Source organism: Anabrus simplex, chromosome 3 (assembly GCF_040414725.1).
Source record: "Anabrus simplex isolate iqAnaSimp1 chromosome 3, ASM4041472v1, whole genome shotgun sequence".
Lineage (NCBI taxonomy): Eukaryota > Metazoa > Arthropoda > Insecta > Orthoptera > Tettigoniidae > Anabrus > Anabrus simplex.
This window is the reverse complement of record NC_090267.1, coordinates 438760178-438787380: the sequence shown is the minus strand read 5'-3', so window position 1 is coordinate 438787380 and position 27203 is coordinate 438760178. Positions and strand designations below refer to the sequence as shown.

The window sequence follows — 27203 nt, the reverse complement described above, 5'->3', positions numbered from 1 at the left end:
AGATGGTTTTCCGTGGTTTCCCATTTTCATACGAAGCAAATTATACTGAGACTATCTTAAGGCCACGGCCACTAACTTCCCACTCCTAGCCTTTTCCAGCCCCATCGTTGCCATAAGACCTATCTGTATCGGTGCGACGTAAAGCAACTTGTAAAAAAGAGAATAAAACATTTCCTGACGCCAACGGTATGACTGCGTCTTCCTGCGATGATGAAGCTCCTTGTAGCCCCTAGGGAGGTGAGCTGCATGTTCTTTTTTTTAACCACATACCTGCCCTTCTAAGCAGACCCGGCCAACAGCTGGAAACTGCAGATGATGATGACCAGCCCTTCTGCCAATCTCCGACAGGACCAGGAATCAAACTAGGGCCTCCGCAGACGACAATTACCAGCGCCAACCATTAGTACACTACGGAGGTGGTCTTGTGTGCATTAAGACTAACACAAACACGCACTTCCAGAACCAAAGGAATTAGACCAGACACGGCTAAAACGCCCGGCGGGAAATCGAACCCGGGGCACTCGGTAGCAAAGGCCGCGACGCTGAACTATTAACGAAAATGAAAATCCACAGCCTTTTTCCAGTCATTCGACCGGGCCAGTAATGCAAAGAATGAAGCCCACATCTAGCGGACAGGATAGGAATTGCGCCTGTTGCAGACACTTGTCGCACTTCTCTGGGGCAATGATTATTAACCGACAAATGAAACGAACAGGCATTGAGATGGAATCCACAAGGCAGTCGCAGGCAAGGCAGGCCGAGGATTACCTGGAAGAGAACCATAGACAAGGAGATTGCTGGAGTTAACAAGACATGGTGGGAGATGAAAGTAATGGGGGCAAATAAAGCAAGCTGGAGAAATTTCGTCGAGGCCCTATGATCCACCTGGAATTAAAGGAAATAAGTCAAGTAAGTCAAGATGAAGCGAAATTATATTGGAGTTGCAGGAATGAAATGTGGTGGGGAAAACCGGATTACCCGAAGAAAAACTTGTCCCTTCTGAGCTTTGTACAGTACAAATCTCATATGGAGTGATCTGGATTTGAACCACGGAATCGAGCGGTGAGGCCGGTGCGCTGCCGCCTGAATCACAGAGGTTCAGCGGACTATTAATAAATATTAGACAGAGATAACAAACATGAGCCTGTTTCCTGTACTACATGGGTATATTTAATGCCAGAAAGGAAAACAAGAAAAAGGAGTAGGCAAGCCAGAGGTGGGGTTGGGGTGAATGCGCGTAATTGTTATGTCGAGAAACGATATATAGATACATAAAATGGTTGTGAAAAACATATCTAGACCACGTGGTGGTACTTTCAGGAAGAACTGTATTTTCTTTCTCAGACTTGATAATATAAAGCAGGTCAGGGAACACTTAAGAGGGCTTGCAACAGGTCTTTGTTGCTTCGTGCTTCCTGTTTTCTTTACTAAAGAGCACTTCACGTCCTTGTATTTAGCCTCCTGCGCTTGGCCGGAGAACAACTCCGGTCGTGAGCTTGCATAACAAGGCGCAAAACATCCATGTAGAAGAGCGTGCCGCTCCCAAAGCGGCAGTTTACAGACCTCAAGAAATGCTCTGTCAGAAACAAGGTGAGGTGAGATAAAGCGGTTTACACATGGTCACCTTGGGAGATAATCAAGCTGTGTGTTTAAAAGTCCCAGCAACAACCAGCGTCAGGGTGCCGGAAGTTTGACCAAGAACAGGTTCCTTTAACGTGATTATAAATCAACATACAATAATCCCTCCCATTTAAGCAGCCTCAAATATAGGCCGAAATTAATGGGCAACAGGAAGCAAGCCCCATATAGTCAGCTCTCTCTGGGAGAATTAATAATCCTGCTAAACAGCAACGAAAAAAAAAGTTTTCAAAAAATAAAACAAACCTAAAAAGAAAACTGGTAGTAAGGGTCCATAGAACGCAAGATGCAACACAGTGCATTCATGAAGAGATTTTGGGAGGATAAAAACAAGCCAATGAACAAGTTCATACGCGCTATTTGAATGGCTATAACGAAGAAAGAAGAAGAAAAGAAATTCGCATAGGCTATGCCAATTAAAAGGTTTGCTTCTGGTGCCATCTCTTCACAGAACATTGACGACCACCAAGGAGTAACTTACTCTATTTTGTGTTTCTCATATGTGGGGGCTGCCTGACAGAGGCGATAAAGGCGTGCTCGGTTCGCCCGGAAGGAAGTGGGTTCGATTCCCCGCCAGGAAGTCAAAATAATTTAAAAACGACATTTCCACTTCAGGAGGAGCGCATGGCCCTGAGGTTCACTCAGCCTACATAAAAAAACGAGTACCAGGTTAATTCCTGGTGAAAGGCCAAGTGCCAAGGTTAGGGATAGTGGAAGCCTTTACATTCCACCCCCCCTCTGAAGGCCTTCATGGCCTATTTCTCTCTTGTATGTGGATGTTGAATAACTGTCGGCGGTTCCGCGCGCAGGATAATCTTGTCTGCCCTTCTGTGATCAGTTTTATCACACTGTATTTGTCATTTAAGATGATTTACCAGCATGACGGAGACCTTTTACGTAGGTCACTTCGTCCTTTAAAAATCTGACTACCTCTGCCGGATTTGAACCCGCGATCTTGGAATCCGGAGCCCGACACTCTACCACTGATCCACAGTACGATAGCTTTATGCAGGTAGCAAATTATCTGCAAGAAGAAATATTGAAACTACGGGCTTTCTGTATGGCGGTAATACACGCATTATATGGGGATTACGTGCGATCACTTTCAAACGTCCGGTTTCCCCACTCAATAAAACGTCAACTTGGAATAAACATAGAGGTCACGCCGAGGTCTTCCGACGAGGTTCACGCGTGGTATTAACGAAAATAGGTCGAGGTGATGACTGGTATTCAGGTGTGGCTCAACGTCCCAATACTAAGGATGTGTTTACTCACTTGTTCAGAACTTGAACTTGACCTAAAATACAAAATGTCATATTTTACGGCCCACGCTATCGAAGCTAGAAATAACCAACCATCTGGATGTTTGTCCTATAACGATAATTCTAGTGAGCTTTCTTGTTTTGTGAGTTAAAATCTTGGCGCCACAGGACTACAGTTTGACGAGAACATTTTGAGAATATTATAAGTACTCAAATGGATTCATGGTGACAAACTAACAATAGTATAACAGTTACTCGGCACGCCCATATCATCTCAAAGAGATGCACTCCACTGCAGTATTATTTCTATTTTCTCGAAAGTGTGCAGAATATAAGTTACTGCTGGAAGGGAAAATGTCGTGTCAGTATGAAAACTAATAATAAGAATGCTATTTGCTTTACGTCCCGCTAACTTCTTTTACGATTTTCGGAGACGCCGAGGTGCCGGGATTTAGTCCCGCAGGAGTTCTTTTACATGCCAGTAAATCTACCGACATGAGACTGACGTATTTGAGCACCTTCAAATACCACCGGACTGAGGCAGGATCGAACCTGCCAAGTTGGGGTCAGAAGTCAGCGCCTCAACCGTCTGAGCCACTCAGCCCGGCAGTATGAAAACTTGTGAAAAAAAAGTCGGAAAATCGCGTGGTAAGTCAGAAAATTTTAAAAAAACCTACGTGCTATACCGAAAGGATCATTGGAAGATATTTTTTGTTGTTCTATGTAGGTAGAATACATTTCTTCGGAAGGATCTACTATACTTGCTCAAAAGCGACACACGAGCAGCGTTATCAACAGCCGCACAGCGCATGTGTGTGTACTCTGTCGTTGTCATAGTTACCGTAAACCATCAAGTATAACGGCAGGGAGTAAAATTAAGTCTCTTTATACAGAGTGTAGCAATAAGGCACCTGCAAACTTGCAGGGCACATTCTTCACACGTAGAAGAATGTTACATGGGCATCGGTCCGGAAAATTTTTATCTCCATGTTCTACATAGAACATTAATCATGGGAAACACACAGGAAGTGACTGTACCAGCACACCATGTGAAATGTTCAAAATGCCCTCCGATAGCAGTGCTACATACATCAGGCCCACCATCGCTCTGAATCCTGGAGGCGCAGATCTATGTTTAAGTTGTGTTTCCCAAACTAACAGTAGCCTTTCCCAGTCTCTCAGACTAGTCATAAATTGGGGAATCAATTCCAGGTTAGCTGCGCGGGATCTTACCAAGCTATCTCAGAGACCACAGCAGCTTTACAATTAAAATAATAGTGTAAATCCTCAACCCAACGATAATTAATTCTGTAAATTAATACAGTGTTACGTATGATGCGAGAGAAATATATACTGTACATCAATCTGCATTTTAACCATTTTAATTCTTCTGTAAGTGGCTATTAAACATTAGTACAAGTTTTTGAAAAGTATCGTATTAAGACCTCGTATTTTAACAATATCGGAACAAGTTTATTTAATTTTCTTGTAAACAAATCTTATGAGCAGGTGCTCAACGTGAAATTGTTTTCGTAAAAAAATATAAAAAGCCAGCTCAGTGTGTAATTTTCTGATGAAGATCACGATCCAGTGAAGCGAGAGAATGTTATCCTCCATATTTTGAAGTGCACACATGACGCACAGAGCTTGAAGCATACACTAAATATGAGAACAAGAAACACACCGCACACATCTGTGAGCATATAGTGTTTATGTTAGCAGGTCATTAGCCTTAGAGCGTTAGCTCGGCTGACTTCCGTCTTCCTGCCTCGCACGGAGAGAGACCTTGGGAGTGCATCCAACATACCGCGATAAACCTCGAGGTGCGGCCTTGCAGCACTGCTTTCTTTCACTCTGTATTAATAAGGTCCCACTCTTCGTTCCTGCAATAATGGACGCTACAGATTAAAATATCTATAAAAAGTAGACTAATTCATACGAACTATCTCCCGCTGTTGACATTTTAGTTGTCTCTGCTCGCATTTGAGAGCAGGGCAGATGGAGTTCATATTTCTGAGACAAAGAAGTACATTTAAGGATTTGAACCTAATTTCTCACATTGCGCGAGTTGGCTGGGCCCTTCGTCACGCAGTAGTGAGTTTCCTATTTCTACATAAAGCAAATGCAGTTAAACATAAAACAAAAATATCATTCTAACGTAAAGCACGTAATAAAATAACTTCTAGAACGATTACTTCCATCAAATTATATTTACGCTGTTTACAGAGTGAATTTAAATTCATGCGCTATTAAAAGTGGCCATATTGTTTTAAATGTTGTTAATGTTAGTAAGTACTAATTACTGTTGTTTCAAGAGACTAAACACCGCGGATATCTGCCGCTAATTATCTAATTACTGTTTTCAATATCAGCATATTGTTAGATACATGAAGATACTGTGATGTTCTAGAAGAGTACATTCACACGAAGAATACAGCGACGAATACTTCCTGCAATCGGCAGATATATTATCCACAGAAATAGTGTTGGAGTTCATGGTTCGCCAGGTTTTCCTCAAGTTCAAGATAGTTCACTGAATGGCAGTTCGTTTTCTGCGTGGTCTCCGGTACGTCGTTGGTCTCCAAATAAATTCCGGCTCTTTGGGTGATGGGCAGAGCAGTGGCCTCCGGTTCACTGGGCCCCAGGTTCGACTCCCGGCCAGGCCGGGAATTTTATCCGCATCTAGTTAATTCCTCTACTTCGAAATACGGGTTTCTGTGATCTTAATATACAGCTTTATTTGGGTTCTTATAGCTTTATCAGTTGCTTCATAACAGTAAAGAGACTAACCAATGAAATGAACTCGAAACGTGTCCGAGATCCCCACTTCCATCCCATGGCGACTGCTGAGGAGAAACTTAATTAGGCCATCATCTCAGAAGTGACTACAGGGACAACACATGTTTAAGTTCCTTACCTTTTTCTTTATTTTCGTCGTTCCTAAAACAGTGTCAGTCCCCAAGAAGTCAGATCTTTCGAAGAGCCAAAGTAAGTCCACTTGATACTCCATGCTGTATATCAGTATGTAAAAAATATCTGGTGACACATTTGATGTTCATCCGGCAGAATTAATTAAAGCTTAGCCATAGATCACCTAACATTAATCCGTTTCTATATCATCTGATAGAGTAAAACCGTGAACACACTGAACACAGAAACCTACTGTGAACTACTGTAATGTCTGCCAGTCAGAATATTCAAATGGCATCTATTTTGCTGTAACAAACCTAACAAATCAATGCTGGAGTTGAGTAATCAAAATCTCTATGGTGAGGAAAAGAAAGTGTACGATCAGTGAAAGTGTTGCATGCAGTGCTGTAACTCCATGCATGATGCATACGACCGACGCGGCGCGCGAAAGTAGAGCGGGGTACTTTCACTGTGGTGCATTCTCCAATCTCGTTTGCCAACTCTTTTGAGTGACAAACTTCCATGTGCCAGCGCTACTCAGGATTCCAGCGATTCTTTTACAAAATCCAAACATTAACAACCACGCCTAGAAAGTGTAGCACTTTCCTTTGACGAATATACTGATTACCAATAAATATACAGTTCAAGAAAGTATTTGAACGGAGGGCCCCAGACATTCCCCGGAATATGCTCTGCGTTTTTGAATGTTCAATTTATTTACTCGAATACTTAACGATGCAAGGTAAAATTATTACCTGTTTGTGTAATAATAATTAGGGGGCGGATATTGTTGAAATGTAGAGCCTCCGTGGCTCAGACGACAGCGCGCCTGTCTCTCACCGCTGGATATCGTGGTTCAAATCCCGGTCACTTGATGCTGGACAAAGCGGAGGCGGGACAGGTTTTTCTCCGGTTCTCCCTGTCATTTTTCATTCCTGCAACACTGTCCATTATCATTTCATCTCATCTGTCAGTCATTTATCATTGTCCCAGTAAAGCCTATAACATTTTAAAGAATTTTTAAATAATTTGTTTAATATAGCCTATGGCCATATTCAAATAATGAACAACTAACTAGTCCACCTCTGTGGTGTAGTGGTTAGTGTGATTAGCTGCCACCCCCGGAGTTTGAAAAGTGGTACGAGGGCTGGAACGGGGTCCACTCAGCCTCGGGAGGTAAAATGAGTAGAGGTGGGTTCGATTCCCAGCTTGGCCATCCTTGAAGTGGTCTCCCGTGGTTTCCCACTTCTCCTCCAGACAAATGCCGGGATGGTACCTAACTTAAGGGCACGGCCGCTTCCTTCCCTCTTCCTTGTCTATCCCTTCCAATCTTCCCATCTGCCCACAAGGCCCCTATTCAGCATAGCAGGTGAGGCCGCCTGGGAGAGGTACTGGTCATCCTCCCAGTTTCATCCCCCGACCCAGAGTCTGAAGCTCCAGGACACTGCCATTGAGGCGGTAAAGGTGGGATCCCTCGCTGAGTCCGAGGGAAAAACCAATCCTGGAGGGTACAAAGATTTAGAAAGAAAGAAAGAAAGAAAGAAAGAAAGAAAGAAAGAAAGAAAGAAAGAAAGAAAGGATATTTAATATGTCTCCTCACTAAAAGTCAATAATAATTGGATAATTGAAATTGAAGAAAGACTTCCAAGAAAACATAACATACGAAATTATATGGGACAGGGCTTTAGAACGTTGGTGAACAAACATCGTTCTGCTGAAAAACAATAATAATAATAATAATAATAATAATAATAATAATAATAATAATAATAATAATAATAATAATGTTATTGGCTTTATGTCCCATTAAATACTTTTACGGTTTTCGAAGACACGAGGTGCCGGAATTTAGTCCTGCAGGAGTTATTTTACGTGTCAGTAAGTCTACCGACTCGAGGCTGACATATTTGAACACCTTCAAAAAAAAAAAAAACACCGGACTGAGGCAGGATCGAACCTCCCAAGTTGGTGTCAAAAGGCCAGCACTTCAACCGTGTGAGCCACTCAGCGCGACCTGAAAAACCCAAGACGAGAACCAACACGTCATGGACGGAAGAACAATCGTGGCGAAAGGACGAGGAGATTCTGGAAAGCAAATTCATCTGCAAAGTAAGTTCAATCGCGCTCCTTATTTGGGCACAACGTTGTGAAGAAAAATAAATAATCGAAGAGGCTTTGTTAGTTTTCTTCTAAGGCATTCCACACTATCCAGAAGAATGACTGCAATAGTACGAGATTACCTCTAGTCTCAGGCAATAACACTGTTCAACACACACACTCAAGAACATTGGGATATGGTCGCTTACAATTCCCTCCCTAAAACTAAAAACAAAACAGCAGCATTTCACTGGCTGATTACTGTTATTCATGTCGTACTACTACTGGAAAGGTAAAAAATAGTAGAAAACGAACTAGTCAACGAAGAGTACTACAGCTAGTATACAATAAAACGTTCCTAGCATTCATCTGTCAGCCATAACAAGAAAATACTCGCGTAAGTTTATCTCGTAAGGAATAAAACCTGTAAAACATTGCCCTCTATAACGATGTGCTTCCTAGCCGGAATGTTGTGTGGCTTCTGGAGAGCCATCTGTCGCAGGAACCAGGTTGATAATAATCCTGTTCGTTTCCTTCTTTAAAAGAACAATAATTACCTCCACCATACCACATTGCCGGGAGGAACCGGGAAAACAATCCCTTCTTTATTCCAAACAGAATTCCAAGTCAAGCTACAAGAAATGCATAGTTTACATCAGTACTATTCACTAGATTTCAGCGCAGTCATTTAACATTCCGCGATTATCGATCAAAATATGCTACGATTATTAATGAATTATTAATGAAACACAATAACATCACTTTATAAAGGCATAGGCCTACATTATTCCAACACATTTGCATATCTCTATGTGCAATAAACAAGTTAAATGGTTTCATGGTCTAGAATACTAGATGGATGAATGGAACCCTTCCGCGGGCGCGAAATCGCACATGTGGACATTGTCCTGTTTTATGGCCGGCTGCCCTTCCTGACGCCAATCTTTAGGAGGGAGGTATTCACCACTGCATGTTTCTGTCGTCATTGGTAGTGTGGTGTCTATTGTTTTAGAACAAATACAGTCACCCAGTGCCCGAGTCACAGGAATTAACCAGACGCCAATAAAATCCCCTAGCGGCTGGGATAGGAATCCCGGACCCTTGTCAGGAAAGGTGAACTAACTAATAAAGTTTCAGAGAGGCCTCTGCTTTATATTCACACACAGAAAAAATATACTGAAGAGACCTCTGCTTTATATTCACACACAGAAAAAATATACTGACAATAATAAATTATAAAGCCGAAAAATGGGCCTACAAATGTTTGTACGTCACAGATTGCAGTATATCGATGATTATTATTATTATTATTATTATTATTATTATTATTATTATTATTATTATTATTATTATCAGTGGTACGCCTGCCCTTTTTCTAACTTGCTGAGCGTTCGGTCCAGTTTTACCTCCGGATGGCCTTCCTGGTACCAACCCCATTTGGAGAAACGTGTTCGCTATTGCGTGTTTCTGTGGAGGTTGGTAGTCCCCGATCAAGATGAGTTAAAAAGCCCAGCCTCATAAAACAGCAGCTCTGAAAGGCCATGGCCTCCCAAGCGACCGTTGCTCAGCCTGAAGGTCTGCAGATTGCGAGGTGTCGTGTGGTCGGCACGACGAATCCTCTCGACCATTATTCCTGCATTTTTCTAGACCACATGAGGAGTTAACCATAAACAATTACATTCCTAGGCCCGGCCAGAAATCGAACTCGCGGCCCTCTGAACAGAAGACCTGTACGCTGACCATTTAGCCAAGGAACAGGACATTATTATTATTATTATTATTATTATTATTATTATTATTATTACCGAGCAAGATCCCAGAGGGCTAGGATTTTGTCCTAAATATAATTTCACCTGCTAATAAATGACTTACACGAGTGTGAATGTGCCAGGATTCGAACTCGCGATCCTGGATACAACACAAATGAACTGCACTACCCAATCGACCTTTACGCAGTTTGTCTCGTCGGACATTGCATAAACCCTGAAGTTTTATTATGTTTATTAACACTACAATTGTACTTAAAGTATATCAATAAATTAATGTCAAGCAATATAAAAAACATGTATTTTCAGAGTTCCTTTTCTGTTAACTGCACCAGTTTCACGTAACTGATCCGTTATTCTATAATTGTATTTCATTACGTCGACTCTACTCCAGTTCTATCGTCAGACTTAGGGGCGTGACAACGACCTTGGATGGGCATTAAACTCACGTCGATCGTAGTCGCATTATCCAGGCAGTCGCAAACTTCGACAAGCAGAAAAATGCATGTAGTAGATATCACGAACAAACTTTGCTATTCAGGGTCGTCAAGCTGCACGAAAGCACCGGCCAAATTTTACAGAAGTAGAATATTAAAACTTTCTGCGACAAGTACTTGTCCATTAGTTTATCAGGGGACTGAAACGTGCTCGGTTAAGATGTAAAGGTAACAAATGTGCGGCCGAGGAGTGAACGTTATCGCAGGTCAAGCGGGGCTGCGCGCGGCGCGCTGAGCCGAGCATCTGGCCATTCACCCCGCGCCACACTTGGAGGAGCGCAGGGCGGGCGGAGGGTCATACCCGCTGGTCATTCACCCCGCCCGGCCACTCGCTTGCGCCTCGCGCGCCCACTGGCTCCTGCATGCCTTAAAACTAAATCTGTAGCTTTGGCCAAAATATTAATACCAGTATCACTGATTTTAGAAATCCAACTATTGTACAGTGAAGGATATTATTTATAACCACACTCTGGAGTGCGGCACGGATGCAGCACCTCACAGAACACGTGGAACGCATTTTTCAAACTTGCCGAAGAGAAGGTTCAAATGTAGGTACAGTAGAACTTGGCTAATTCGATGAAGGAGTTAGAAAAACGAACGTGATTAACCACGAATTCGAATTAAACAATAACTTATCGTATTTCCCCGAATATCTGATGCAAAGCGATCTCACTTTTCCAGTGGTTCCTCGCGTTGGAATTACAGTGGAATATGGCTAACCAATAACATACCATAAAACTGTATATGGTATTTTATCATAAACACTTCACGTATTGCAAGCCTTTACTGTCAAAGCAAAAGCAGAGAACATTCCCTTTTATTATTTAACACTTCAGGGTTATCAGCAAAGCCAAGCCGTTATCACCTAATCAATCAGCAATTAATGGTAGATATTTTTATTTCACCTTCCAAGACGATGGAATGTTTCACTTCGTCAGCCGACAGCTGTCTATCAATTCCACGTGGAGTTCTGGGTTTATGTCTAATGAACGAATGTTCTGCGTTATAGAAACTCAAAAGTTTGCTACCTAGAAAACCATTCAAGGAGCATACAGTACTCTCAGTCGGTCAAGAGCTTGAACTCTTTTGACCGAGCGAGTTAGCCGTGCTGTAGCTCGCGCAGCTGTGAGCCTGCATGCGGGAGATAGTGGGTTCGAATCCCACCGTCGGCAGCGCTGAAGGTTTTCCGAGGTTTCCTGTTTTAACACCAGGCAAATGCCGAGGCTTTACCTTAAGACCACGGTCGCCACCTTCTCAATCCCAACCCTTTCCCACCCCTCCGACGCCGAAAACATTTGATGTGTCAATGCGACGTTAAACAAGTAGCAAAAATAGCTTGAACTTTTTGTTAGCTTCGCAACAATTACAGTTTGTTTTCCAGTATCAGCACGATTCTACACTACTTTTCTCTTCCAGCCAGGCAGAGTTCCATCTTCCTTACATGGCCCTCGGAAAACTGCACTCGCCCGTGGCGAGTTAGCTTTTATCGAAAAAAGAATCAGCAGTCAATTCACAACAAGTAGAGCAGAAACACAGTTCACTACTTGAAGTGCCTCCTTGATACAGTCGAGAATGAATTGCCACGTTCTGGATTTCTTGTGCCTGCCTCAAAATAACACCATAACATAGGGTGACCAGATTGAAAGCATGAAAATACGGGGTACTTCGAGTGCCGTTGATTATTAGGCCCTATTTAAGATTAGAATTTAACACGAACCACTAACCTCACAAACAGTATCATTTACTTATAGAAAACAAGTACTGATTATTATTATTATTAAAATGGCGTGATACTATTAGTAGTGTGTGCTGGTGTCCCAGGATTTGAAATACGGTGCTACCGTCTTTGAACCTTTCAATAGAAGATTGTGGAGAGAAGCTCTCGGCTTCGATTTGCCTGTCCAACCCAGCGTTCCGGACGAGAATCTTTTTAAGTCGGCAACCACTGTCATTCTCAAGAACAAAGGAGCCGACGGTTCCCGACAATCAAACGAACTCTATTACAAAATACAGAGGGGGCCAGTGCCCTCGTTCGAAACTACCCGTGAGGAAATGTTTACGCAAGGGGACATCATTCTAGTACAGTGATTTCCACCGTTTGTTTAACATTCGTCAACATCCACAAGTAAGTTTACTTTATCGGATAAGAGTATTTCCTCCGTCATGAAAATTTCTCAAGATATTTAAAACAAGTTTTCATTATAGTTCGACACAAGCCAATCAGACTTTAGATATAGTATTTAACCATTTCTCCCCGATATACAGTTTGAACTGTCCGCAACAGCCAACGCGAGAGCCACCAATAAACTTGCACTATAACGTCGCCTAGTCGAGCACCAAACGTAAATTCAGAAATTCTTGAGAAAGAAAACGTAACCTCACATACAATGCAGAGATATCGAGTAATAGGGCGGTGTGAAACAGGCAGGCCTAACAAAACAGCTTGCAAAGTAAGAAGCTAGGAAATCGTTGTCAAACATGAAGTGCATTAGAGCAGACGACATAAAATAGCAACTCCACCTTATTTTCTTAAAATACTGATAGTTGAATTGAACTGAACAGTGATGGAAAATGAATGGATAAAAAGCAGTAATCAGATGGAATAGATTCAAAAGAAATAAAACCACGCCTGTGTGACACTTCACATTGTCCAGCCAGCCCATTTCAGAACATATTTTGCAGTTTCAGACAAGTCTGATGTGGCAAGCTTATGAGTCTCCTGGTGTCGTCGTAGTCACAGAGATCACAGACTGGTGATGCAGCCACCTACTCCGTTCATATTTTCATTGAAAGGGAACTATTGCAGCCCACATCTACGGTACATTACTTTTTTTTTTTTTCAATTTGTTTTACGTCGCACCGACACAGATAGGTCTTACGGCGACGATGGTATAGGAAACAGCTAGGAGTAGGAAGGAAGCGGCCGTGGCCTTAAGGTACAGCCCCCAGCATTTTCCTGGTGTTAAAATGGGAAACCACGGAAAACCATCTTCAGGGCTGCACAGTGGAATTCGAAACCACTATCTCCCGGATGCAAGCTCACAGCCGCGCGCCCCTAACGGCACGGCCAACTCGCCCGGTACATTTATTTCTATTCCATACTTCATTCAGAACGATTTGAAACGATTACGATTAAAGGTTTCTAGATTTTTGTCAAGTAAATACGATTTTTTTTTTTTTTTTTGCTTTACGTCGCACCGACACAGATAGGCCTTATGGTGCCGATGGGATAGGAAAGGCCTAGGAATGGGAAGGAAGCGGCCGTGGCCTATTTAAGGTACAGCCCCAGCATTTGCCTGGTGTGAAAATGGGAAACCACGGAAAACCATCTTCAGGGCTGCCGACAGTGGGGTTCGAACCCACTATCTCGCGATTACTGGATATTGGCCGCACTTAAGCGACTGCAGCTATCGAGCTCGGTAATATGATTCTTAGCTATAACTATTTCTTGATTATCTGTAATACAGGAAATAAATCATTGAAAGACGAGTATATGAAGGATGACGATGGTGTCAGGAATAGAGGGACTGCAGGCCTACATCCTCCTTGTTACCCTGCTTCCTCTTTATCAACCCAGTTCAATGACTAGTGCTGAAAGAGACAACATTGTTTTGCTGGTTTTTTTTGTTTTTTTAAAGATATGAAATGATTATTCACTTCTCACCAACACAGTTCAGTACCTCTTCACATGTTTTCCAACCTAACCATCCCACGCTTAGTGCTCTTCCTATAACACCAGACTCCAAAGCTTCCAAGATACTTTTCCTTTCACCACCACTAGTTATTACCCATACTCACCTCCATACACTCTCACACTCCACCTTCTGAAACAACTTTCTAACATACTGTAACACATTATCCTTATGTTTAGAGGTGAAAAATTTCTCCTCCTCAGAAAATGCTTCCTTTCCTGTTACGTTCTCATTCTTTTGAGGCTATACGTTTATTTTAGTAGGAGCCTATTCATGCATTACTTTTAAGATTTCCTTATCTGATATTATGTAACACACCTGATGTTATTCATTCTATTTTGCATGTTCATCTACAACTCTGCCTCACTCAGCATTCATTGTCAGACTCATTTATTCATAGATATTTTTCAGAAACCAAACCGTTATTTCTCAATTCAGTTTCAACTCAACTCCTATTTCTAGGTACAACAAATTTTAAGAAAGGAGAAAGGAATTCTTTATTCAGTGGGTATAAAGAGTTAACAGATTTCTTTTTTGCTAGTTGCTTTATGTCGCACCAACACAGATAAGTCTTATGGCGACGATGGGATAGGAAAGGCTAGGAGTTGGAAGGAAGTGGCCATGGCCTTAAATAAGGTACAGTCCCAGCATTTGCCTGGTGCAAAAATGGGAAACCATGTAAAATTATCTTCAGGGCTGCCGACAGTGGGATTCGAATCTACTATCTCCCGGATGCAAGCTCACAGCCGCGTGCCCTTGACCACACAGCCAACTCGCCCGGTGAGTTAACAAATAATAACGTACGAATCGTATGGCCTCAGTTTTTGTGGTCAATTTCACCACTCCGTTTCACTCAATCAAATGGCAGAGGAACCAGGACTATACTGAGCAACTTATTGATGTTTTTAATTAATTTTGTGAGGCGAACACTCAATGTGTCGCCATAGACCGTTAAATGTGTCAAAATTGCACAATACTATGTGCCAATGGACTTCTTTCTCTGCTCTTCAAAAAATTTGACTTGCTCTACCAGGTTTGAACCCACGGTCTTGGAATCCAGACGCTGTCATTGCACTATTGATCAACAGAGAAAGCAATGAAAGAAACCTTAGATAATATTACTGTTCAATTTACATCTTTCTTCTGATACACATAAGCAAATTATACATTAAACCAAAAGGTAAAATATTAACAGTTAGGTAAAACAGGTGGGTTGATCTGTAACATCACTACAAAGAATATTACCAATCAGGACTCATTTTGCAGCAACTAAGTGCCTGCGTATTATATGCAAGAGGCCACAGCTAGTCTGAGCTAGTCGTGAGAATGATTTTCTGTGGTTTTCCATTCTTGTGCACTAAGGCGAACGCCGGGACAGCTCCTAGTACAGGCCATGGCCGCCAACCCCCTCACCTTCTTTGCACATCTCCTTCTCCGATCCAAATCTCCTGGCCTGAGAGACGGAGGCCCGCTGTCCCCTTCAGGGGAGTAGTAGTAGTCATTGTCATTTATAAAAAGACAGGAACATAAATACATAAGACAGTGCAGGATAAAAACAATGATAAGTCAGAATCTGAAGAGAGAGCTACAGTTAGAGAAGACAAGGACAACCTTCACATCTCCGTACATCTGTCCTCAAATACTGGTTCTTCCTCATCAATCCCAGTTCCTCTACATCCAGTTCTCCTCAACCCTCGACGAGCTTGTTACTGCTTCACAGCTTCATCAGGAGTGTGGTTTCAACACTCGCTGAGAGATGTTCAGTACTGTTGCAGGAAGTAGGATAAGAAGAATGCCAGATAGCAATAGGGGAGAGTAAAGAAAATAAGGATGAGTACAAGTGGTAAAAATTAAGCACACTGCAACAGCATGTTCTGCAAAACTGTTAAAACTGACATTAATTTTCTTAACATATTTGTATTCTAATCATCATTTTAAAATTACACAAGTCAAATGATGGAATTAATATGAACCTCATTAATTACTTAAAGAGACTAAAGCTCAAAACAATTTGGCAGTCTCTTACTAACTTTTTAAGGGCCCTATGAAGTATTTCATATGAGAACAAAACAGTAGGTCACAATAACTCGGTAAACAGACTGCTCAGTGACTGTAGCTAAGGCATATCCCATACCTCTAAAGCCGAGTCCACACTTGTATCAAATCAGCGTATCTGCATAAAGAATTGATACACAATCATGATACAGATGTCTTTTGACAAGGCTGCCTGATCTGTATCACGTATCCCTATCATCATTCTATGCTTATCTGTTAGTTTTCCATCCATCGGTCTTGTATCATCAGTTGAGTTGGCTCTCCAGCTCTTCTAAGAGCCGCGAGCAGATACTATCATTTCTTTTTGCACGATTCGATGGGGTTCTCAACGCCATTCACGATTTTTTTCCATGCGTAATTTTTTTTTCAATCTATTGGAGTGGTGCGGATCATTTGGGTGCCGCAAAATGACCTTTTGTTGATACATTATTTATGGTCCTATGGAGTGGGGCATCAAGTGTAGCCCAAGTTTGCTTAACATTAAAGAACAGTACAAGGAGCTACTTAATGAAGAAGCACCAAAATAACATACTAATGTTAGCTGTTGCTGACAAGTTGCATCATACGGGATCAGTCATATGTCAACAAAAGGGGACAGCAGTGTGCCCCAGAACAGTCACCACATACGAGAATCATGGACAACTTATCCAACAGGTGTTACAGTTCCCAAAGCATAGACTGGTCTATAACGAATACTGCTGAAACTCAGTTTGAGTGTCAGATCTGTTCAGCGAACATTTAAAGAGCTGGGTAGATTTGCATACCACATTCAAATTGTTCAGCATATAAAGCCCTATTACAGTATTGCAGCCTAGTGTAGTCCATAACATGTGATGATCCAGATTTCTTCTCTCTCCGTGTGTGTGTGTGTGTATCCAACACTTGCCCTATTTCTCTACGGGGTCGGGTATGAAGTGATATGAATTTTCATAGCAACGTTTTACGACCGGATACTCTTCCTGATGTCAACCTCATTAGAGGAGTTAATGAGATAAAATGAATGATGTGATATTTGATAGCAGGAAAGCAGAGCATGAAACTCTGTGCCGGAACGTAGCTTATTCCTGTCTAATAAAACCAAGGTGTCTGCTCAAAACTTAATATCGCCATCTGAGAGACAAATCACCATTAACACAGTGGACAGGTTTCGAATTGAATTTAGGCTTTTGACATGCAATTTAGTTATTATAAATTGTATACCACCACCTCTTCTACCCTGCTGGTGAACATTCTGATGGATGAAATTTTTTCGACCAGCAGGACTCAAACTGGTTAACTATGGCGTCAGACTTGACGCCTTAACAATCATGGCTACGAGGCAGGCTCTCTAGATTTCTTCTGCAACATATAGTTTTCAGATGAATACCATATTCGCCCTAATGGCTCACTCGCTTTTTAAGGTTTTTGAACAGCCTGATGTCATTACACAAAAACCACTACTCAGTCTACAATTTGGTGTCTGATCATAGAATCTTCTACCCTTATTTCGTCAAGGATGCTGAACAGAATCCAAAAAACAATGGACAAGGTAGTCTACAGACACATTATTACGAACCCATTAATGCGGGATTTGTGCTATTTTTGTTGTGCCAGAAACTCACCCCTCCAAAGACATTTTAGAAGTTGCCTGCCTGATTTTTTGTGGCATTCCATTCCTGATCGCTGGATCTCTCAGACCCAAGTGTCTACAGTCAGCATCAACTAAAGTCCTAAGCGGTCTATCTGAAGCCTTCCACGGTGAGCCCTTTCCCTCTTTCCCCTTCTCCATCACGATTCTTGTCCTGAACCTGGCGGGTAATGCAAGCGGCTTTTACATAAAATATAAGCCTATAACATCAAAGAGACCGCTGAGGACTTGAGTCGACTCCAAGTATACATATGGGGGCATGTTGAAAGAATCAGTTTTCAAGACAGGTGACCCTCCTACAAATAGACCTATTCCAGATCATACATGAAAATATAATTTTCTGTCTCCTTATAGCAATCTTTGTTTGTAAACATGTTCAATAATCTTCGGAAATATTACGAACAATGAGTGGCATGTGATGGATATGGTACTGTATAAACACAATTAAATAACGTTTCATGGTCCATTATTGGACATCATAAATTTTCGGGCTAACTAATTCCTGTTGCCAGTGTTTCTCCCCAGTATTGAAAATGTTAGTGGTGTCATATTATAACCTTCAGTAGGCCTAATCTTAAACAGTACACTACTGACCAGTAGAATATTAACTTTTACAGGTCTAAACCCAAAAGAACAATCATCATAACCAACATGGGAACTCACTTTGATGAGGTAGAAAACGACGACCAGGAAGACTTGATGTGGAAGGTTCCGGGACGGCCTCCTCCTCCTTGGGCTGAAAGAGCATGTTGAATAATATTATTCTCTTTCAGAAATACACAATTCACTAACTTTGATAATGCAGTTTTGAATTTAAACAAATACAACTTAAAGCTTACAAACACAAAATAGCTTAAATAAAGAAGGATCACATTAACTGACCAGTATATTCTATCAAAAGTCAAGCGGCTACAAATGTTAGTATCTGTCTTGCTTGGGTTCCCATTCCACATCAAAGTATCCTGCGAATGCATGCATGAACTGTTAAAGTGTTAAAGGATTTCAAGCTATGAAAGTTCAATTAACTGCAGCTCAGATGCTATGAGAACGATATTCTACTTACCAAGACTATCAGAAACGAACAAAGTCAAATTAATAATCCCATTATACATAGTTAAAGACAGAAGATTAAAAAAAAAAAAAAAAAGGTAAAACATCCTCAACAAGAAGGTTGGGAATAACTGTATTAGGCCTAAGTGCTACTGACATGACTTTCAAGAATGCTTGTACTGTAGGCTATATGTACTAAAATTAGAAAGTCATAGTGTATATATATCAACAACAAAGAACAAGTCCTCTGGAACAAGATGATCAATATTCTCAAAGGCTCTAATAAAATATTCTATGCAGATATCTACTTAGGCTTATATTAGGAAAAATAAAATTTAGGGCACAACAAGTATGCCACCCCAAACCCCAACTGTAAACAGATTCGTCTCTTAACAAGAATTAGTCTCCTAAAATGCAAGGGCATAGTTAGGCCAGTATATACAGTATATCTACAGGTGAAGAACCCAAAATTGTTGCAGTGCTAACTCGTACAACAATATTATACTTTCAAATGGGGTCCCTTATATTAGCTACTACGCTACAGTACTTTCCGAATGATACATCTAAGGTGTGTACCGATAGCAGTACACTGAAAGCTTCAACAAGATGTATATGTTCAGAATTACCCACGGTAAGACATATCCACAAAATATCGCAGTCGTAAGTCCAAACAAATACTAACCGTGAGGTAATACAACACATAACAGAAACTACAGCGAATCCTAACCCTTAAACCAACCAGTGAACACGATATTCTTGTAGAAAGGTTATGTTTACAAGTCCCTTACTTTTTCTTTCTTTGCCTGTTGACCTCTCAGATATGATGTATATTTACTTATGTTGTCAAGAATAGGAGCAGATGGACATGGAAGTCGAACTTTCGAAGAATATAAAGCACGAAGTGGATCAAATGCTTCCGAACTAACATTCAAAGAATCGTCCGACATTTCCGAATCCGACATGATAATTTTAAATATCACAACTTCAGTTAACTAGAATATATTCATCTGAACGTAAATATACCGACAAATGCAACGATATAAAGACAAAACACAACAACAGAGTGAAAAAGGTCATTTATAACATCAACTAAGGCTGTACACCATCAGCAAAACAGCGGCCATATTGCCTGAATTCCTCAGTGCTGCTGTGAGAAACGCAACGACATCGGTCGGAAGCGAAGATATCGTTGAGCAAATTCACGCAAGATGGCAGCGCCACTCAAGCTTTGATTATATCCTCAGTGCCATCTACCAGCAATAATGCTGCAATTTGCTGTAACAGTGTCACCAACAGTTAAATAACTGCAAGTAGTTTGCGAGAAATTAATTTATTAATTAAAACTTTTTAGCCTTATTTGCATATCATTTTTATCGTTTGAATATTTAGTTCTACTAGTTTAATGAGTAATATAAATAAATAGGCATAAATAATAAGAACCGAAAGAAATTATTTGAAGTGTTAGCAAGACGAATAAAGTTAACTGAATACTGCTTCTTTATCTGTTAACCCTCCAGGCTCGGTGTTTTCCCCCGGACTAGCGAGGGATCCCACCTGTATCGCCTCAAGGGCAGTGTCCTGGAGCTTCAGACCCTGGGTCGGGGGATACAACTGGGAAGAATGACCAGTACCTCGTCCAGGCGCCTCAACTGCTGTGCTGAACAGGGGCTTTGTGGAGGGATGGAAGATTGGAAGGGACAGGCAAGGAAGCGGCCGTGGCCTTAAGTTAGGTAACATCCCAGCATTTGTCTGGAGGAGAAGTGGGAAACCAACGGAAAACCACTTCGAGGAGGGGTGGGGTAGGAGGAATGTAGCGTCAAGAGACTGGTGGTCACAGAAGAAAAGGTTTCCGCCTGGGGTTATTGTTTTAAGTTCTAATGAGGAGAGCATGAGGTTCAGGGTGTACGGTCCACGGGTTGGGTACATACTGTTTCAGTCCGAGGCCATTAATAAAACTGTATATAAAATATGTGTCACAGTTGTTAGCTGACAGTCCAGTAGTTGGAGAAGACCACTTTATAGACAAGTTAAAGTCGCCCATTAAAATTACTTCACTATGAGGAAGAGCTGCAATGACTGAGTCCAGGCACTGTTCAAGGTCACAGAATGGGGTGTTTGGTGGTCTATAGTAACATCCACAAGTACAGGGCATCGAGGAAAGATACAAAAATACAAAATTACAGAGCTAATTGTTCAAAAACAGCTTCATTGTTGACATTAGACTGCGTTTGAATTCATGAACAGACTATTTTTTACAGTTTTGCCTAGGGCTCCAAGTGAGGATCGCCCGTACAGTTTGGGGCTTCTGTTGTCAGTAGAAAGGGTAGAAAATGAAAGAGTAAGACAGACACTGAATGTGATGTTAATAACGAGTTGCTCCTCTGTGAGCCCTCAAAACGGCAGCAAAATGGCAAGGCATCAACTCTACAAGGTGTTTGAATCGTTCTGGAGGGATGTGGACCCCACACATCTTGCACTGCTACCTACAATTCATCTTGTGTATTTGGTTCGTGGAGCATACACCAGCATCAATGGCATCCCCTAAATGTATACTATTGAATAAGTGGAAACCTTTAGCTTTTGTTTTACGTTATACAGCTCTTCAATATGGCATAATATTACATTTTTTACCTATGATCCCCTAAATGCTAGATTGGATTAAGATTGGAGGATCTGGAGGGCCATTCCATGATCGTAACTTCACTGGAGTGCTCCTCCAACAATAGAGCAGTAACCTGGCGCATTGTCCTGTTGAAACATGGCATCTCCATCAGGGTACTCTAGGGCCAGAAAGGGATGCAGATGGTCTGAAAGAATGTCCACATAATATGCACCTGTCAGCGATCCCTGCAGCCAGAAAATGGGGCCTAATTGCGACCATGAGAACACCGCCCAAACCAGAACTAAGCCACCTCCCGCCTGGACACAACCTTGTTGACACGCAGGACCCAAAACTTCATGGGGCATACACCACACTCTCACACCCCTATCAGGTCGATACAACTGGAACTGGGATTCATCGGACCATACCACATGCCGCCACTGTTCCATGGTCCATTGCCGATATTGAGCTCTGTGTCAAGTTGTAAGCAAAGGGACACGAGTTGGTCTTCAATTGGTGAAGCTTATGCGGTGCAGTTGCCTCCGTACAGTTCCTGACTCCCAGCATTCAATTAGGCGGTGATCTAACTCACAGTAGCTCGTCGAGCACCCAGTATGATTCTGCGGAGGCGACATGATGTCCGTTCGTTAAACACCTACGGTCTTCCTGTGTGGCAGTTTACGCAGGTGGTAACATTCTGTCTGTGATATTGAAGATCCACCCTGTTGACCTTGGAAACCCAAATTCGCGTGTAATCTCCACAGTGCTATGACCCGTGTGCCGTGCACCGATGATCATGTTCAAGATCGGTTAACTCTCGGCGTGATGCCATCTTTGCGACACTGGTGTCTGTGACAGACTGCTCAGCTATGCCACAGCTACCCTCAATGTTCAGGAGTCAAACAAGGCACATTTTCTAATGGGACACCCATGACTTTTGGCCACTCAGTGTATGTACCCCATGATGCAAATTTAACTTGTACCTAAAAGTTATGACTGATAGTCTCAAATGATAGATGATTTTGAATATCATCATCTGTTATTTTCAGAATAGTTTCCCGTGTAATTAACTCCAGAAAAATGCAGGAGTGTCTTTTTCATTTGCTTCTACTCACATTGTGAGGAAACTGAACTTTATAATATTAGCATTTCTAAAAAACATTTAAATCTGAGAAGTGCATGAATCGAACTGTCATATTGATTTAATAATGACAGAAGTGATTATTGAGGCAAACTACTTTTGTTAATCCTCATGAAGTCATGTAGCCTAAAATAATAGCTTCTTAGAAGCAGTCGCCCAACTATGCTTGTAGAGTATTAGGGTACTGTAAGTGTTCTCAAATTTACTGATAGTTTGTCATACCAAGTGTTGTGTAACAATACAGCTTGTCGCTAACACATTTCTTTCTTTTGTTTCAGGCGGTTTTCAACAGCCGTTGTTCATGTTTTGGATTAAGTTCCAAAAACACCGTGATATAGCCAGGTAAGTGTCATTCTCATCTATTAAAAGAGGCAGTGATTACTGTTGTAAGAGGTAGACAACTATAATCTCTTAATATTAATCAGGAGAGAAAAAGGAATATTTGCAATACTTTGAAGAATTAAGGCGTAAGCAGAAAAAGGAAACGGTCATTAAGTGCGTGAAAATAAGGCTCCCTAGGCTCTGCACCCCCCCCCCCCCTCCCCCACTTGGTGGAGAAAACATCACATTCTTATTCCATTTTAGCCAGGTGAAACTAGGAATGTCCGCTTCTGTGGTGTAGTGGTTAGCGTGATTAGCTGCCACCCCCGGAGGTCCGGGTTCGATTCCCGGCTCTGCCACGAAATTTGAAAAGTGGTACGAGGGCTGGAACGGGGTCCACTCAGCCTCGGGAGGTCAATTGAGTAGAGGTGGGTTCGATTCCCTCCTCAGCCATCATGGAAGTGGTTTTCCGTGGTTTCCCACTTCTCCTCCAGGCAAATGCCGGGATGGTACCTAACTTAAGGCCACGGCCGCTTCCTTCCCTCTTCCTTGCCTGTCCCATCCAATCCTCCCATCCCTCCACAAGGCCCCTGTTCAGCATAGCAGGTGAGGCCGCCTGGGCGAGGTATTGGTCATTCTCCCCAGTTGTATCCCCGACCCAAAGTCTGAAGCTCCAGGACACTGCCCTTGAGGCAGTAGAGGTGGGATCCTTCGCTGAGTCCGAGGGAAAAACCGAACCTGGAGGATAAACAGATTAAGAAGAAGAAACTAGGAATTATTTTTTTAAATTATACAAGCCCTGTTGTCTTATCAGCTAATTCTTTCCTTTATTTTCTTTCATTATTTACAAAATTATTAGCGGAGATATGCACAAAATGTTGTTCGTCACGGTTAACAGATATTTATAGCACCACAGCAAGTACTGGATACTGGATATGTGCTGTGTGGCAGTTTACGCAGGTGGTAACATTCTGTCTGCGATATTGAAGATCCACCCTGTTGACAGGACAATGCAGGGGTATATCTTTTGCCAAGGTCGTGGACACTGAGGTATGATTCACCCGCTTGCCAGGTGCATTCATCCATTTGGCAGTCTCTTTAGTGTCTTATTATTATAATTAATCATATACAGTCGTATCAGCACACTAAATTTTATTTCAGAACCGGTTTTCGGACTCTAAGGTCCATCATCAGTGTTGAAATATTTTAGAACATTTGATTTTAGATGAAGGTGTCACATTGAGTTTTAAAATAGTTAAAATAGAGCCCTCTTGAGATCAACTGTAAAATAAGAGAAATAAAAAGTATAAGAGTATGCATAAAACACATATAAAACTTAATGATGATGTAAAATATGTATATGACGTACCACAGGAGGGGCTGGATTATCTTTGTATTAGACAAAAGTTCTTCCGATCAGGAGTATATAGGCTCACTTGTAACGCCTGCAAAATGTTTTACATAGGAAGGACTGGCCGAGCCTTAAATCAAAGATATCGAAAACATTTCAAAGCAATAAAGTACAACAAATATTCAGCTTTTGCGGAACACATTTATAAAAATAATCATAACTTTTTAGGGATCGAAAAGGACATGAAATTAATTGTTAAAGGTAATTATGGATTTGAACTAAATACCCGCGAAAATATTGAAATATTTCTGGCGCAGATAACGGAACCTGATAAAATTTTAAATGAAACAGTCAAAAGCAACATATTATTCACAACCTTGAGGTGACGTAGTATCGTGTACTTCCAGCGTGCCCTGTACTTAAAGCTGAACATTTGTCTAACTCTAGATCACGAGGATAATCCAGCCCTTCCTATGGTATGTCATATATATTTTTTACAGCATCATAAATTTTTATATGTGTTTTATGCATACTCTTACACTTTTTATTTTTCTTATTTTAAGTTGATCTCAAGAGGGCTCTATTTTAACTATTTTAAAACTCAATGTGACACCTTAATCTAAAGTCATATGTTTTAAAATGTTTCAACACTGATGACAGATGTTAGAGTCCAAAAACCGGTTCTGAAATAAAATTCAGTGTGCTGATATGACTGTATATGATTAATTATAATAATAAGTAACACCATCAGTGCTGTTATTAAGATGGCTTTGATATTTTATAATGATTATAATTCATCTTTAGTGTTTGTTAGTTTCTTAGTGTGTAGTCAAATACTAAATAGTTTTTAATTGTATAATCATGCCGTACTTCTGTTTAATTGTAGTAGATGTATTCATATAGTAAATTAATAATTGTACTTGGGCATTATAACTCAATTACAGATGTGTACATTTAGTGATAATAAATGTGTTACACATTGTCATGCATTGGATTTACTTTTCAAATCTGATTCCACTAGGCCAAATCAACATTCAGTGAATGTATTGAAATGCCTACACTGAATTATTTTTTGAAAGATTTGATTGGAAATTCTTAATGCAGCTACATGAAGATGAATTTAAGCTAAAAGTGTAACAGTTCATGACTGTGTCTAGGAATGGGCTATTTACCTGAGAGCTGGTTACCATCTGAGAATTTACCTGAAATATGTGAAGGGAGGCTCAAGGAAGACACCTGAAATTATTGAGGCAGTGGCTCTACCTTGCCAGTCAATTGAGTACTCTATCTGCTAAGTATTCTTGTGGGTATGACTGTCATAATAACATTAGATTTTGTGTTAGAAGCTCTACTGCCATTTGTAATTTGCTTAAGTTTCATGGAATAATGTGTTGTGTTTCAGGTCGCTGTTGGAGTTGGAGAGAGGTAATATTCGGTAACCAGTACACACTACAGCCACGCTGGCAGACACACAGCCTTACCGGCCGCAGCCTGAGCTTCCAGCCGGCCAAGCCTTCTCCAGCGCAATGCCTTTCATTGATGATGACCTACTATGGTGTCCTGACAACGACGGAAAAATGGTGGACCTGTCGCAGTGCTTGGCAAGTTATGGGCATCACAAAAAGGGATGCTAGCATCCAAGCACACTAGTTCAATTCATTCTGTTCGTGAAGTGTTGGCAGATGGGAACATTTCACGAACAATAACAATCGAAAGGGCCCCCACATTCAAAACTATAACACCTAGTTTTATGATATCTAGTATTGTGGATCTATGGTAGATTAAATTCCATGTTGTTCATGATAATGATCATACATTTTTGAATTTCCTTCTGTAGTACAAGAATCAGAATTAACTTTTCACTGTAGCTCTCTAACAAACCAGTATAATGTGTGGCCCCATTCAAAAGTACCCTACATATTCATGAAAAAGTTCATCTTCTTCTTCTTTACCCATTTGTTTCACAACACCAAGCTTCCCAATAATTTTAAATACCTTCCTTATCTTGTCCCTTGTTAGTTGCTTCATCTCCATCTGATCTTTTCCTCGGTACTTTGCATCTAAATTCTTCTAACTGAAAAGATAATGTATTTTAATTTCTTGAAACTAGTGTACAGCACTGAAGGTACTATGTATGTATTTTTCACAAGTAACATTTAAACTGGATTATATTCTGTGATGTGTTGGTTAATGAGATTTTCTGGGATGAGAGAGCAGTATCTAACATAACATACCAGATCATCCAGTTCTAGACTGCTTATAGAATAGAGAATTAACTCTGTGATATCTCCTTACAGCGTGTACATTTTCATCTCCCACCACATTGCTACAGCCCAGAATGCTGTGGATTCGTTATATCCTAATGACCGTTAGTACATTCGTGGTGGCATAGATTAGGAATCGAACAGGACAATTGAGTGTGCCTCAGTTCCAATTCTTTTTTAAACAAGGTACTTTAATGCATTATTCTTACATTCTGATGGATCCACTTATCAAATGTGTCCAAAATTTCAGAATATATTTATTGAAATTAGAGTTTGTATTGCATACCTGCTGGTTTGATACATGATCCTTCTGGGTGTGTGTGCTCTGTACATTGCTGATTGAAATGTTTGGCACTTTATGGACTAATCAGCACTTGGATGAAAGGTACCGGTACCTAATATACATTTAGGTTATATAAGTCTGTCAGAAAATGAAAGTTAAAAACAAGATTCTTGTAAGGTACTGGATTTTTTTAAATATTCACAAATCCTCAGAAGTCAGGATAGAATATGATAAGTCCACGTGTGATATAAATCTTGTTCTTCTGGGATAACAGAAATAGGACAATACAAACACTTCTGTTTCCATGACCAGGTTTATTTTGTGGAAGAATCCCTTACAGCAAAATTTCTTTTAATTTCTGTGGACATAAGGTGAAAACACTGAACAGCTGGCTGTGTGAACTGAGAGGTGCCTAAAAAAACATGGGTGACCGTTCTTGAATCCCTGTCATTACTCGTATGTCCATTGGGAAGCTATGACATCTCATAAAGCAACGAGTACCCATTATTCTTCAAAAGAATGGTGTATCTAGAAAACATCGTTTTTGCTGTCCTTGTAGGCACCTTTCATGGATAATTACTTAAGTTGCCTGATAATGTAACATTCCATGTAGCTGAGATACTTAAAATGTTATTTTTTTTCTCTCT

The 27203-nt window shown here is 41.0% G+C and overlaps 2 protein-coding genes across 3 annotated transcripts in view; one reads left to right on the top strand and one right to left on the bottom strand.

The window, feature by feature from the left end:
* The window catches only part of Lsm11 (U6 snRNA-associated Sm-like protein LSm11), a 56785-nt gene extending 37075 nt beyond the window's left edge, over positions 1-19710 (bottom strand). Inside the window, exons 1-2 of the mRNA XM_067144605.2 lie at positions 19383-19710; positions 18208-18280 (exon numbers count right to left, since the gene is read on the bottom strand). Of these exons, the coding sequence (XP_067000706.2) occupies positions 18208-18280; positions 19383-19556 (247 nt within the window). The 5' untranslated portion in view covers positions 19557-19710. The remainder of the gene's footprint in view (positions 1-18207; positions 18281-19382) is intronic.
* The window catches only part of Eip74EF (Ecdysone-induced protein E74), a 570400-nt gene that overhangs the window by 93134 nt on the left and 450063 nt on the right, over positions 1-27203 (top strand). For both annotated transcript variants that reach the window (XM_068226749.1, XM_067143498.2), the window contains exons 3-4: positions 22616-22679; positions 25412-25610. In XM_068226749.1, coding sequence (XP_068082850.1) covers positions 25536-25610 — 75 coding nt within the window. In that variant the 5' untranslated portion in view covers positions 22616-22679; positions 25412-25535. The remainder of the gene's footprint in view (positions 1-22615; positions 22680-25411; positions 25611-27203) is intronic.